Source organism: Solanum lycopersicum, chromosome 1 (assembly GCF_036512215.1).
Source record: "Solanum lycopersicum chromosome 1, SLM_r2.1".
NCBI lineage: Eukaryota > Viridiplantae > Streptophyta > Magnoliopsida > Solanales > Solanaceae > Solanum > Solanum lycopersicum.
In genome coordinates, this window is record NC_090800.1 from 69899584 (window position 1) to 69916658 (window position 17075).

The window sequence follows — 17075 nt, forward strand, 5'->3', positions numbered from 1 at the left end:
ATTTCTAAACTTATCCTATCACGCAAAGATAAATTTCGGAAATTTTACTCACCCAAATTTTATTATGTAAAGCCAAAAAGGCTCCTTAACGCCTTAGATATGCACTCATGTGATTAAACTCACAATTAAATCTCTCTTCCATTACCAGATTGCCCTACACCTCACCAGAATCACATTTCGTCAAAGTCTATCCTAGGCTAGAAATTTCTAAGATAATACTCAAAAGTTTTCTAGCACATATTTCTTCCCCCATTGACTTTTCCATAACGACAGGAACGGGTCATGACATATATAAAAAAATGAATGACCTCGAGTCATAGAATACCCCACCCCCTTCCATTCTAGTTATTCATCCAAAATCAACAACATTAACGAAAATGTATCATAACAATATGCCTAAGACACAAGTATTTTAGCATGAAAAATTGTGTGACCCTACATTAAAATGACCAATCTAGTTTTCATAAACAATGTTCTTTATATCAAACATAGATGTTTAATTAATAACTCAAAAAGGCCATTTTATGTAAGTACATGAGCTACAACATATTCAATTTTTATCTATTTAATAGGGAATAATCTTTTAAAACATGGGATGAAAGATTCCAGTGTTATCAAGGCAAAACAAGTATATCTTATTACAAGACTAAACTTATAATCTTCATATTTATCCCAATAATTTTTCAAGAGACGAATTGTGATATGACAATAGCCATAAATGTGACCATCTAGAAGAAGCACCTATTAAGATCATAAAGTGCTGAAACTATCCACCACGTGGATGAATAAGTCCACAAATAACAGAATGTATACATTATAAAAATGTAGGGGGTCTCAATCACAACTTTTATTGGTGAAATTCTCAAATTGACTTGTGTAGATAACAAATAAAAAAATTCAATACTTGAAAGAATCTTTACGTTATGAGTGTCCAATTGATTTTCTTATAATCCATCTCAATATTATAAATTAAGGTTGTCATACACAAAAATTCCAAGCTACAAAAGTATTGGGATTAGTAAATATTTAATTTAATATAAAATGTGCATCAATTGCACCGACATTTGTTCAATACAAGCTAAAGGCTAAAGAAGGGAACTTATATATAACAAATGTTTTCTCATAGACATTCTAGGTAATACGAAAATATCACGATTTATTTCTTCCATTTTCTTGATATGATAATCAATTTTAATAACGTTAAAAATAATAAGTTTCTCCGAAAAATTGGAAAAAAAATATAATATTATCTATGATACCTTTATCTCTCCTAGAAAAAAATAAAATGTTTTTTTTTCTGAAGCCCTCTATTATATTTGTAAAATATCAAAAATTATCGACGCTGATAATTTGTTATTAAAGAATAAGAGGAAAAATAAGAGGAAGAAGAAGGGGGAGAAGAGGAGGAAAAAAAGGGGGAGGAAGAAGTTGAATCAATATTTAAACAAATTTTATTATCTTTTATTGTGCTAATATGAGCAATACTATTAGGACAAAAATAGTATAATAAGCTTTTCGAAATGAAATTCTTAGTCTTAAAATGGTAAATCGAACTTTAAATATAATTTACATTCTAAATGAAATTCTTAGTCTTAAAAATGGTAAAATCAAACTTTAAATATAATTTACCTTACAATGTCTGAATTAAACAGTTTTCTTAAATAACCAAAGAAAAATAACTTTCAAAAATATTTAGTTTAATAACTAATATAATAAGAATTTTTCTAAGAAAGATTTTCATTGTATGCCTCGGTTACGAGCTCAAAATCCCAAAGGTAAAAAAAAGATTGTATTGGAGAACTTAATGTATCATCTCCTGAGTTAACAAGCATTGCATCATCTCCTAACTTCACTTGTTGATGCCCATATAAATCTTCATTTCCTCTTTTTCTCTTTTTTTCTGTCCATAAAAAGATGAAAAATAATAAAAATGAACAAATGCAAAGATAATGAGCGTGAAAACAACAACAATAATACAAATATATATATATATATATATATATAGTAACTAGCTTACCAATGTTTGAAGGGATGTCACGTTGAGATAAGTACTTAGCTTCTCCCCGATTCTTAATGTATACCCCATCATAAGATTTAGTACATGTTCCAACTACATAGTTTTTTATCAATTTTTTACCGCGCACAAGTTGTTTACGCCTTGGTGTCGCCTGCAAATTTAATTATTAATGATAGTGTAGAAAAGAGTCAATCTCATTATGTATTCTAATATAATAATTTTGAGCTAACCTGAAATGTTTCTTCATTTTCTCTCGATTTCTTTGCTATTTCAGGAACTTCCCCATATACAACAAATTTATACACTTCTATCAAAGATCGAAACTTTTTTTTTGTCTCCAAATGAAGGTAGACCTATTTATCAATAATTATTCAATTCTTATCACAAACTCATCAGAGAAAATATACATAATCATTTTTGTTTGTAGGGAAACATGCTGTTTATTCACAAGGAAACTTACATAATCTATTATTAAGCCACTTGGACGAGAAATATTATTGATGATCCAATTTTGCCTTCTTTGTTCAAATGTATGAGTATGCATGTAGTGCATATTTTTTGGTACAATCTCATTCTGCCACCAAAGCAACATGTATAGAATTCAAAATTTTCTAATATCAATTCTCAAAAGGTAATTATCTATACAAAGTGGGGAGTATCAACATTTTGTGATCAAGTGGTACACAAGATATTGGAGCATCAATATTCAATATTCTAAAAGATCAACACAATACGATGAAGTGTGTTTCTTCTACTGCTATCTAAAAGGATAGATCAAGCCAAGTTATAACTATCTCTAACTTGTTTGTACAGTAAATTTTGAATGAAACAGTAGAATTCTCTTACTAGACGACCTTTATAAGTATTTTATATGTATATACACAACACACGCACACTTCTTTAGACCAATTTTTGGTTGTTCTAAGGGTTTATCAGAAACAACAACTCTACCTCAAAGGTAATGATAAGGTTTATGTGCATTTTATTCTTTGCATATCCCATTTTGTCAGATTACACTAGGTTTGTTGTTTATTATTGTTATTATTGTTATTAGTAGTAGTACTATTACTATTCACATGAAGTATTTATATAGTGTTGTGATACACATCACATCTTTAAACTTTTGAAAAGAACATTTTTCTTGTTATATAAACGAAATAACATTGAAATTTTGTGTATGTACTAACAAAAATATTATCATACATGTATTAAAACAAAAAAAAACAAACAACTTATAATTTGAGGAACTTTTGCAAAGCAAACCTGAACAATATCTGTGTTAGCTTTTTGGAGTGCAATAAAAGATATCGGAACGTCAATTAATGTTGCATCCTCATCACCATCAACTTGGTACTTCTTATCCATATTCTATTCAAAAGATGAAAAAAATAATTAGATATTTTTTTAAAATGAATAATTGTGTGGAGTGATTGAGAGGAAGTTAAAAAAAATGATCACTTGCTAGGAATTTAAATACACAAACGCGTGCGCATACACATCCACACGCACACACAAACACAAGCTATATATATATATACACACAAACCCACTTCTTTGGAGAATTTCTTTTTGGAGCTAAGGGTTTGTAAAAAATAGGTACTCTACCTCAAAGGTGCTGATAAGGATTGTGTACACTTTATTCTTCTCATACCTCATTTCATCAAATTACACTAGGTTTCTTGTTGTTTATATTATTATGATAGGCATGACATATTTAAATATTGTTGTCATACAGATGATATGTTTTAACTTTATAGAAGAACATTTTCTTCTTTCAAAAAGAAATTAACATTAAATTTTTGTTTAGGAATTCTTCAAAATATTGTTGTATATGCATTAAAAGAAACAAAAACAAGCAACTTATCATTAGAGAATCTTTTTCAAAGAGAACCTGCAAAAATTCGATGCTTGCTTTTTCCAGTGCAAGAAAAGATATCGAAATGTCCATTAATGTTGTTTCCTCATCAGCATCAACTTTGTTCTGCTTATCCATATTCTAGTTGAAAGAATGAAAAAATAGTTAGATATTTTGGAAAATGATAAATTTTATATATATATATATATATATATATATATATATATACATATATACACACACACACACAAGATCAATGATGGTTGTGCTTATGCATCTATTAAGATTCAATAAATAATTTTATGCGCTATGAAAGTTTCATCCTAAATTAGAATTTTATTCTATATAAATTAATATTTTTGTTGAAAACTAAATTAAAAAGATTCTATTTCTAAGGAAAATGTTAACTCGAGAGATATATAATTATAAACAGGCTTATATTTTAGCATCCAAATCTTATTAGATAATAATAATACAGAGATGTTTATTCAAAGATTCATACACAATTTATCATTGATTTATCCTTTCAAACTTTGATGTCTTAGATATAATCATAAAAATTAAATGAGACGTCAAACATGTTAGAGAACTTCTAATTCTAATACTACTAGTTTTGTTATCTATATGTATTTAAATTACTACTTTACATTTATTATTATTTATGTCACTATAGGCCAATTCGTTTAGTTCAAATACAGAAATGAGGGTTCACATAACCTATTTTATTTTAATTTTGATAGAGATATAGTTAAATGTTGTCGTTGTTGTTATGCGACATAATTTTTTTGCTGGAGGATTTTTTTGTCATTCTTCCATAAGATAACTAATATTTAAAAATTTATTACCAAACAAATCATAGGATTTGTGTACATGTCTTACTAGAAAAAAAATTAAAAACCTTATAATATATATATTAAAGAGTAAAGGATTTTATTAAAGCTTACCAATGAGACACCAGTTTGTGGTGCAATCGAAGATAGAGGAACTGCCATTATTGCATCTATAGGATCAACTTTGTGATGCTTATCCATTTTGTAGAAGAAAATATGAAATAAAAAAGTTATTACCGAATTGATCAAAACATTTAAGTACATCTCTTAATTGAAAAAAAAACTAAACACCTTATAATAAGTATGTTAAACAATTGAGAAAATTTTTCAAAGCTTACCAATGAGACACCACCTTGTGGTGCAATAGAAGATATGGGGATAGCCATTATTGCATTTCTGCGAGCAATTTCATGGTGCCTATCCATTCTCTAGTAGAAAATATGAAATTAATCAAATTTGTAATAGAATATCAAAGGTAAAGAAATAGTTGTTTTTCCATAAGTCTTATGATTTCAAATACAAGTGCTACGATTTTCATGACAAACTCAAACTTCTTAGAAACTTTTCTAGCATCTTCACATTAATTTTGTTTTTATTCTTGTAAAGAAATTATAGATTCAATGGTCACACAAACTAATTTATATTTTAACATATTTATTCATAACATAGTTTTAGGAGAGTAATAATAGTAAGTCAAGTGCTCTATGTTAATTCAAAGTTTGTTCAATTTTCATCAAATTTACCATGTTTAGTTAGTAGGCATTTAGATGAAAATTGGATAAATGATTTCATCTCTTGATTAAAAATTATGTGATGAAATCTCAAATTCTCCAAAAAACTTGATTTGATAATTTCATATTAGGATTTCTGATTTTTCGAATACCAATATTGACCCACAAATTTATATTTCATATATAAAAAAGAATGATACAACTAAGAAAATTTTTTCAAGGATACGGATGGACCAATGAAATGTATACAAATAGTGAACATGATGATATATTTACTAATTTGATTAACCACGGTCAATTTTACTAAAGAGTTAATAAACTAAAGTTAACTACAACTGATTTTTAATATTATGTTTTCATTAAACAAAATAAACTTTGAACAATAAATATTGTATTTTTTTAAAATAACTTTTTTTATATTGTATTGTTCTTTTAAGTTTTGTCCGGAGGTTTATTTTATGTGGTATGATTGTAAAAATAAAAAATTGGGATACATTTGATAGTTTTCATAACTTATGGGAGTATTATATTATATGCCAAAAATACAATTTAAAAAACCAAATTGCAAGTAGAGACAAAGCTTAAACTTGATTTCATATTATCATTTTATCTCAAATGGTTGTCAATTAATCTATTATTTATTGTATGAATATAAAGAGTTCAAAAGACTTCCATGTGTGGTGAGTCTAATTAAAGATATATGTTTTATTTCCTTCATAGCCACACGGGTTTTGTACCGAGGTCATACCATACTAATTTTCTAAGTAATGTATGGTTTGAATTTGAAAAAAAATATTTTTGTATTTTTAATACTTGAAAACAAATTCACTCTAAAAAATAAAAACATTCTTCAGGCATCATAGGCATCAACTCTATAATAACTGCTCATTGTGTTATGAATGTTTTCTTCGTATATTTTAGAATACTCATAATCCCTTTTGGTTTAGAAAACCTTTTGACCAAATAGATTTGGAACTAAATATATTTTCCTTCTTGGATTTGGAGAAGTTTTTCCTTATAGGTCTGGGACAACTAAAATTTATATAGAGAGATATAGTTGGGGATTATAAAAGCATGGTACATGACACAATGTGGTCCTGATGGCACAATTGTAAAATAGAACTTAGGCTTATTAAATAACGTTTAAAAGTATTATTTAAAATATTATTAGTCATATACTTGATGAGTCCTCAAATTAGACTCATCTAGGGTCTTATTTTAATGCAAATAGTATCCTCGATTGTTTATTTTATCTCGATATCTCATACAACACCTAAAAGATGCAAAAATGCGCATCGCCAAGCACACTTCGGGCTTGGCTGATCAGTTCAGCGAAATAGAAGATTATCGCCCACCGATAAAGATCGCAAGGACAAGGAAGGCATCATGCAACCGGTGACGAACTGAATGAAGGGTGATTCCCTGAATCATTCGACGATTCACGACTAACTATGCTGAAAAGATTCGCCAGCAAAATTTTGAAGTCTATAAATATTGAACGCTTTAATTATGATAAAGAAAATTATAGAGAAAAACAATTTTACACTTGATATTTTATTTTAGAAACTTTCTTCTTATATTTTCTCTCATGTTTAAAGAGGGTTTTGTGGAATCTTGAAGAAAGAAGTTCTTCTTCCAATTTTGGAAGTGGGACTTCTTCATTTACCTTTTTTTCTACTTTTAATATTAAATGTATTATACCCACTTGATATCTTTATCATTTTAAGTATATTTCATTATTTCTTGATGTGTGGCTAAAAAAACTCATTTTGGGGGTGTGATTTAGAAATATGGGTTGATTAATTTATTGGCTCCTACTAGTTTGTAGCTTAGATTGTATTTTAACAGTGATTTCACCTAGTGGTTGTGGTTTAACCTAATAGGTTTGTTACTATAAATACAAAACTTCCCATGTATTTTCGGCTTACTCGACAGATAGGTCGTGAAACTAAGACCACTAGACTGATCTCCAAAGTAGTGGGTTGACATGTGGTTAAGTGAGAGATGGTGAGCCCTAGTCCCATATTCAAGCACTCCCATTGAAAGAGTGAGTGCGGATAAGGCGTCGGATGGATAGTTTAGACTAGTGGGTCTCTGAGAAGAACCCATGTGATATGGGGTAAATTTCCTCAGAAGGAACTTCCTTTCATCTAAAGCATAGGCTAATCACCATTGCCTTGCGAAATTAGCTACCTAAAGCATACGCCCACCACTTTTATCTTAACATATAGCAATCACACCCAAGAACTCTCTCTCTCTCTCATATTTTATCTTCCTTTTTATTTTTGGCTATTCTATTACTTGTCACAAAACCCCTTATCAATATTTGACACATTGGTGTCACAAATTAAATTTGTTTGTTTTTGTATTCGAAAATGTCCTAATTTATCACTATTTAGAACGAAACTCTTAGTTACTACCTTCACTACCACTCCATGGGACACGACCCCAACCCTTGGTTGGGTTACTATACTAGCTTCGATTCATAGAAACTGAGACTATACACTAGTGTCATTGATCACGAGCTAAAATTAAAAATAAAAACAAAGCATCAAAGAATAAAAATGGAGTCACTGCCAGGGAGTGTTGTCACATAAAAATGTAGTTACTTATCGTTTTTAGTTCTTCGTAATGTAGCTTTTACTAAAAAAAATTATTTTGTGGTTCGTTGTTTTGTGTTATTGTGTATTTATGCATAGTAACAAGAATGGAAAACAACTGCAGACTTCACACAGACCATCCCCTCATACCTTTAAGCATGTAGAGGATGAGACTCTTAAGGAAATGTGGTTGTAGTTTGAAAAAGTAGTAGAACCATGCCCATTTAAGGGGATGGTCAACATGGTTTTACTATAATACTTATACTGAGGTATTAGGACTGAAACAAGAAGTATCATCGATCAACGTTTACCGGGAGGTAAACTCCTTCACCCCTACAAAGTGGTAGCCCAAACCCTTGATAATATAGTTATAACTTATAAATGAACTGAAGAAAACTACGAGTGGGATTCATTTATAGCTTAAGTAGACAATCTATACAAGCGACTAAAGGAGATAGAAACACAAGATAGAATGGTGAATGAGCTAAAAAATAACATAGAATTGTTGTATGACACAACAACCCAAAAAATATAATCACTCAACATCAAGATGATAAAATTGTTGCGTTGATACTATGTCGTCATCCACCATTTGCAAGAGGCTCGCCTAACTACAACATGGGTGAACTCAAAGAAGAAGAATAAAGGTTGAATGGTGTCTTGCCATAACGTTAACTAAGGCGTTGTTTAGGAGGCAACCCAAAACCCTTTATGTATTTTAAATATCTTATTTAAATTAAGGGTGTTTTGATTTTGTAGATTCATGAATGGAGGGATTCTGAAGGAAACGGTTTGTGGCACATAAATTATGTTGGAAAAGAGACCACTTGATTGTTGATTGAGGTAATGTCCGCTTTTTAACTCTACAAATAAGCTGGAGGTTTTGTACAACTTAGCGAAAAAAGAAAATCGCTTCGCGTATCGCCAATTAGCTGAAAATAGTTTCAACTTACATCACCAACGGAAATCAGATATGAAAATGTTGTATAAAATCACTGCCTTTAATTCTCCACAATTTTTACATTACTACCATTCTTGATTTTAATCTTTACAAAACGGTGGTATCTCATAAGTATTTGAAGTTGAATTATTATTGCTTGAATCTAGATCTATCTGCCGCTTATCCCCTAAATTTTCATCAAATTAGTAGCAAAGATTTGTTCTACATGACCCTCCTTCAATTATGACATTTTCTATCTGGAGATATGTTTTTCCCAAGTAAGGTATGCTAAATTTTCTGATATGGAAATGATAGAAATTTGAATACTCTAGGCGACAGTTATCTGGACACAACTAGCAGTTGAGTAGAGAATTTTGTAAATTCTCCTTGAAGGGTTACAATTGGGAATGAAACATATAGACATAGTTTAGCCAATCAATTCTGTATTAGTACGGGGGACGGCCGTCCTGTATGATCCCGACAGTATTAATGTTATCTCAGGTCGTCCTAAACGCATGGAGGAAGCATGCAAACACCTATCCAAAGCAATATCACTGGATAACATGAAAGATTAGTAAGCTCCCCTAATTTCATATGATACCCTAAATTGATTAACGGCTGGCACAACCATTAAAAAGAAAAGACTAAATGTAGTAGCTCGATATTGGTTTTGGTTTTATCAGTAGCTCAATCATGCCTTCACAAAATGAATCTTTCATACAGCCTACAAGGGCCGCATGCCTAGGATGCTTTATTGACAGAATTCAATTCAATTTTGGGGAGATCATAAATTTTGAGATCGTCATGATCATAAAATGATGAAAACCATCAATTTCTTTCCCATTATTGATCACTAAATTGTGCAAAAAGCTCAAGTACCTAAAGAAGCTCAAAGGAATATGTTAATGACTCCTACATCATTTACCGACATTAGAAGAATCGAAGCAGAATACCTTAAGGATCAGTAGGAGAACAGGTTAAACGGAACGGTTTCAAAAGACCATACAACTAATACATGGAAAGTTCCTACTATGATTAGAAATAAACTTACCGCTATCATCGCACGTCAGGTTTACGTCACACAAGCTATGCTATACTTAATAATAGAACTTGCTCAGACTCCGTATCATCGAATAGTTGCCATAGAAACCTCTATTGTAGGAATGATCGAGATTGCTCTGACAATTGTTTTTATACCACTAAAAACAACTATTGATGAACTTCAAGCAAAAATGGGTGTGTGCAAACGTAACTAAAGAACCATTGATAAGATGCAACATAAAAGGATGTGATCACGATAATGAAAACGTAAATAGAGTAGGTGAAGTCCATCCTTATGTCTCGGCAAGTGACTAAACATGAACATGGACTCTTACAAAAAGCTACATCACTAAGGACACACCTCATACTGCTGACAAGGAACCAATGAGATAGAACAAATCTTGATGAGGGGCAGCAGTACTAGTTTCTATCATGAGTAAACACCCTGCTATCTTCAATAGGGGGAAACACACCAACACACGGAAAAACAACTTGAACTGGATTTCTTTCCTTACTCTCTCTTCCATATAACATTGAATTAACTTCTGTGTATCATATGAACTCCACTTGAGGACAAATGCTTTTTATTATAGTAGGGTGAGGCCCACCTTGTTTTGTTAAGCTGAATTTTTGCATGTTTTGAGATTGGTTGTCTTTTTCAAATTGTGTTTTAAAATATTATTTTTGTGGATTGTTGAGCTTATGTCTTGCTTTTTGGGGTCTTAATTTCAAAATAATTTTGACCCTTCCAAAAAGTTTACTTTCGAAAATTCCTCCCTTTTGTGATGAAAGTGGTTGTTCTTGTACAAATTTAAGTCTTGGTTTAAATCATACCGATAAATTAAAAGGTGCTCTCAATTGAACAAACATGAATGTGCGGGTACCACAAAAATGAATGAAGTTACATAGCCAATAAGTGAACTCTTAGCATCTCGCAGTCATTAACCAATTATTGAATTGATTCTTTTGCAACGACCGTTGCACACCAGCAAAAAATTGTTGTCTTATTTTACCTAAGTGTTAATGTTTTCTGTGATGATCTTACTTTGAACCTTGGATGAATAAACGTAGAATTTTCCCAATTAGGTAGTCTGATTGATTTCGAAAGGTGTCCTCTTGAGATGATCCTAGGCTCTAATCAAAGAGTCTTAAGCCAATTTTAACATTACCTCTTCTGTGGCGTACACCGTGAGCGTGTGAAACTCAGTTGAACACCCTTTGAGCCTTACCTCTTCTTTGGAAAAAAATTATGACACCAAGACCTTATTGGTATCCATCACGTATAATACAATTGATATGTAATATAAGTGAATAACCAACATAGGCCAAAGCCTAAGTTGGGGGTGTGGTAAGAAGGGAAAGGAGAAGTCAAGAAGTGCAAGAAAAGTCTCACAAACCATTGGTATTGCGTAGAAATGGAAACCCTTCATACATGAAAAAAGGAAACAAAAAGAGAAGAATGAATAAGAAGGTTGTGGAATAAAAGCACAAAAAGAAATCAGATTTCCAAGCAATCCATGGGGAAGAATGAAACAATGACTTAAAGACACTTGACTAAGGATTCATCAATAAGCAACGAAGATGTGTTGAGAAATTCACATCTCATTGAAAAAAAATCCACCGAGCCTAAATGACCATATCTTTGAACTCAGCCCCCATTAAATTTCTTAGAAATACATTTTTTATCTTGATTGAACGAAACAAAAGTCAATTGGAAAATAAGGGCAAACCTATAGGTGAAAACATGCATTGTACCCCCTCTTTGTGAGTGTGAGTATTGCGAGATTCATGACCTCAAGTTAATAAATCTACGTGTATGAAAATGGAATCATTGTTTGTGTAAGGTCATGTAGATACTTTTTTTGAGCATGAACTTTTATTAGAAGACAGTATTGTGAGCTCGAGAATCTTTGGTAATGGTGTGTCACAACTTGAATCTTTGAATATACAACTGAGGTATGCATGAGTAAGTTGAGTCTTGTTGTGCGTATTAACAATTGTGTTTTGTGTAGCACTATTTGAGATATCTTACTTAAACGGATGAACTTAATTTTATCTAAGGACAAGCAAAAGATTAAGTTGGGGTGTTCATGAGTCCTCAAATTGGACTTATCTATAGCCTTATTTAATGCATATAAGGTCCTTGATTATTTATTTTATCTCAATTTATGATATAAACTCCTAAGTTTTAGGTATTTGTGGATTTGGTAGGAGCATGGACACTTAGGCGTATAAAGGAAAAAAGCAGACAAAAAGAGCTGAAGATACAAAGGTGTGCATCGCCAAGCACACATGGCGATCTACCAAATAAAAAAGTTTTTTCCTTCTATCATAGCAAGTGAGCCTGAAGGAAGTGGATCAAAAGGTGACAAAAATAATCAGCCGAATCTTCGTCGATCAGTTCCATGAAGCAGAATAATACCGCCGATCGATCCAGAACACATAGATAAGGAAGGAATCGTGCAAATGGCGATAAACTCAAAAAAGGGTGATTCAGCGAATAATGACAAACTGCTCCGAAAAGATTTTCCAGTACAATTCTGAAGTCTATAAATATTGACCTCTTTTATTATTTAAATATAGTAAATTAGAGCATAAAACAATTTTAAACTTGATATTTTATTTTAGAAATTTTTTTTATAAGTTCTCTCTAAATTTTGAGAGGGCTTTGTGGAAGCTTGCCGAAAGAAGTTCATCTTCTAATTTTTGAAGTGGGTCTTCTCCATTTACCTACCTTTGCTACTTTTTAGGTGTAATTTCTAATACACACTTGATTTCATTATCACTTTGAGCATATTTGATTATTACTTGATATGTGGCTAATAACCCCCTTTTCTTGGGGTGTGATTTAGCAATTATGGGTTTATAGTTTCAAAAACAAAACTAACCAATGTCTTTTGGCTTTCTCGAGGAAGATGTCGTGAAACTAAGACAACTAGATTGATCTCCGAAGGAGTGGGTCGATATGCGCAAGAGGGTGAGCCCTAGTTCCATACCCAAGCACCTTTATTGAAAGAGCGAGTTTGGATAAGGCATAGGCTAGATAGTTTAGACGAGTGGGTGTCCGAAAAGAAACCATTTGATATGGGGTAAGTTCTTAAGAAGGAACTTGCATTCACCTAAAGCTTAGCCTAGTCACCATTGCCCTGCCAAATTAGCTACAGAAATCATATATCCACCACTTTTATCTTTACATATAGAGATCACACCCCAAGAACTCTATGCCATACTTGATTTCCTTTATATTTTTTCTATTCTACTACTTGTGACCAAACCCCTTTCAATAATTGACAATTTTGTGTCACAAATTAATAGTGTTAATATTTGAAAATGTCTTAAACTCTCACTATATAGAACGGAATTCTAAGTAGCTACTACCTTCACTACTACTCCCTTGGGACACGACCTTAACCCTTTGTTGGTTTACTATAATAGTTTTGATTTGTAGACACTCAAACTGTAGGCTAGTGTCGTCGGTCATGATCTAAAGCTAAAAACAGAAATTAAGCATCAAAGAATCAATTTTCCATGTGTTGCATTTTTTATGGAACACTTTGTTAAATCAGTTTTAAAATATAACATATGTGTTTAATTTGAAAATGTTTAATTAGACTATTTACCATTTACCATGTTGGTTTTACCTTATTTGGCAAAATATTCATAAAGGTACTATTATGTATAAACCTTCATATTTTTAAGGATGATTTTGGAACCTAAATATTAAAGACTTTCCATAATTGTTTTTAGTCAAACTAAATCATATAAATTTAAACGGAAAGAGTACACATTTAAATTATTATTAGATGTATAACATATTTGAAAAATGTTGTTGGAATACAAGTCATATGTTTTAGATATAGAAAAGAATATTGTTCATTATTTTATCACACAATTCGCATTAAAAGATACTCAAGAATCCATAAAAATATTTTTAAAATGAATTGTAAGAAAATAAACTAAAACTTTATAATTGGAGAAACTCTGAAAATCATACCTCTAAAACATCGGCTATTGATTCATCATGTGTCATAAAATATGTTGGAACTTCCATTAATATTGCATCCTTATCATCACCATCTTTTCGTTGCTTATCCATATTCTAAAATACAATAAGAAAAAATTAGTTAGATATTTGGTAAAACAAAAAGTTGTGTGAAATAATTCATGGTTTTCTAAAAGAGATAAAAATTGCTCACTTGCTACACTTTTGTGTGGATATATCAAGTAACATTTTAGAAGATAATCTAAGAGATAGAATACCTAATATATAAAATAAAAAAATAAATGTTGATCAATCTTATGCACTTTTAAGAAGATACATGATGGTCGTGGTCATGCAAGTCTTAAGATTACTAAATTCGTGATAAATAGTTTCATCCTATTGGAATATGTAGCTCGTCTCCTGCTTTGACTACAATTCCTAATCTACCTAGTAATCCTAAGGAAAAGGGATACCTTATTTAGTGTAGATTCCATCAAAACATTTTGTGCATATCAGAAAAGGATGAAAACTAACACCTTGTAATTGGATTTCTAAAACTTACCTCAACAACATCAGTTTTTGTTTCTTGAGATTCAAGTAAAGGTATGGGAACTTCCATCAATGTAGCATCTTCACCACCAAGTTTGTCCTGCTTCTCCATATCCACGTTGCAAATATAAGAAATTTAGTTAAAACTTTTGTAATTTTAAAACTTTTATGAAGTGATGAAGAAGGTTCTAAAAAAAGATATGAACTAATCGCTATGTTTCAAGTAATATTTTAAGAACGTGATCAAAGTGATGAAAAAAAAAGCTTAAAAAATGTGTATTCATCAATAACATATATTATGTAACTAGATCAATGATGGGTTGTTATCATTTGAGATACTTTGGTTATGTCATAGCTTGAGACTATGAAAAATCATGGCATTACATATATAAGAAAAAGGTTGTATATGAAGACTTATAATTTTTGACATAATACATATTTAACTAATGATATTGCACTATACAGTAAAATATGTACATATGTGTAGCTACTAGCGAGTATTAATTGTTATGTCTCATATGTTTGTATTAATAAAGTTATAACATTAATCATTCATATACAAACTATTAAATCTCTGTGTTTTTAGGTTTGAACCTAAGTCATTAACTAAACTATTTTTATGATGCAACCATTTATTGAGTCTTGATAGTTATAAATGATTAGATAACAAAATCTCATATAATAAACATGTCAATTCAAAGGTTTCTGAAATATTATAGTTCATTAATTCAATTCATTTACTGCATACACTATTTTTATCAATCATCATCATCATTGTTCACCATTCCCAACTATTACAATCAATACCCCACAACTACCATCATCTACTACCATCACTATCAATCACTACAATCTACAACAAAACTTAACATCAAATATTTAACCTCTTTTAATTTGTATGAGTATTTAAATATTGTTGTCATGAAATGATTGAATTATTTTAGCTCTACAGAAGAACATTTTTTTCTTTCATAACACAATTATCATAAAAAAGTTGTTCATTTATCTATCAAAAAATATTGTATATAGCTTATATGGAAAAATGAAGCACCTTATAAGTAGACATGTTTTTCAAAAGCATACCTCTAAATCATCCATTAACATTGCATCTTCGTCCGCACAAATTTGGTGCTGGTTATTCATATCCTGGTAGAAAATAAAAACCAAGTACACAGATCTTTTGTAAGATGGATATAGAAAAGCTTTTTTAAAAAAACATCAACTTGCTAGTAATGATATTTATGTGTCAAGTAATATCATAAGAACTTAATCAAAGTGCTAGAATACATACACATAAAAAGTCAAAATAAAAGATGTTTGTCTATCAATTTATATATTCAAGAACAAGAATAGTTATTGTTGTGGTGATGAAGCTCAAACGATTTACCAAGTACATTGGTCGTATATTTAAAAAACTAGACTTAATCAAACTTTCTTTTAAAAAACAATATACATTTTGAAAAAAAAATCAATTTTTAAAGTTATTGTATTTTTTTAAAAAAAAATTAATGGCGCCCACAACCTCTAGATCTATAACAATTTAAATTAATTTTTACCCATAAAAAGAATTATTTCTCTTTTAATGGCAAAACCGAAGATGATAAAATCACTTTTATTAGAACTTTCATTCTTAAAATAAAATTATATTGTAGGTGTAAAGAGAGAAAAGATATGTAAAGCTTAGATCCATATAAAAAATTGAAATTTGATCTACTGTAATCATGCATCTTTAAAGATTCATTAGATTAGTGATCAAAAAAAATTATCTTATATTTGAATTTATTTTAAACCAAATAAATAAATTTGGAGAAAATCAATTTTAAAAACTTCTTAGTCAAGGAAAATTGTTAAAAGTGGCTACTACCTTTAGATCTATAACAAGTAAAACTAATTTTCACCATATCAATAATTATTTCTTTTAAAATTTTGTCAAACTCAAAATGATCAAGCTTCTCTAATGCTCCCTAGATGTACTAGAACATGAATACGTAAAATTATAAGAGAATATTAATAATATCAAAGAAAACGAAAAAAACAAAAATATCCTAGATAATTTTATAAGAGAAGATATATATATACACACACAGATAGATCAATGAAATTAACAAGGCACAAGTGTAAACCTCAAACTTTTTCGGGGCCGATTAACTGGATTAAGAATCTTGTATGATAGAATGAACACAAAAGGCGGAGAAGGCAAAGTCAGGGTAAAAAGAAACTACCTATATAAATACTTAGTGTCTTTACTTTTTTTTTCTTTGAACACTTTTTTGGTTGGTAGCATTAAAGGCAAATTCATGTAATGTTCATTTTTAATATTTTTTTCACTAAAATTATTTTAATTGTTTTTCCTATTGAGTCATCAAACTACAACTTTATTCCCTAGAAACAAATTATTTCTCTCAATAGATTTTTAGTTGGCATACCAAGTCGTATTAATTTATTATTCTCTTACAATGTATGATTAAATAAATTTTAGTAGCAAATATTAAATGTATTTTTTTATTTTTAGATGGATAAATCAATTTAA

General features: G+C 30.2%; 1 protein-coding gene across 1 annotated transcript; it reads right to left on the reverse strand.

Annotated features, from left to right (window-relative positions):
* Positions 1-1643: 1643 nt before the first annotated feature.
* LOC138340865 (uncharacterized) lies at positions 1644-15687 on the reverse strand. Its single transcript, XM_069293042.1, has 11 exons — positions 15629-15687; positions 14559-14645; positions 14009-14113; positions 5041-5130; positions 4817-4894; positions 3909-4013; positions 3281-3385; positions 2478-2591; positions 2248-2370; positions 2018-2168; positions 1644-1900 (listed from the first exon to the last, which is right to left on the reverse strand). Exons 1-11 carry the CDS (start codon positions 15647-15649, stop codon positions 1725-1727), a joined length of 1155 nt encoding a protein of 384 aa, XP_069149143.1. The 5' UTR covers positions 15650-15687; the 3' UTR covers positions 1644-1724.
* Positions 15688-17075: the final 1388 nt, after the last annotated feature.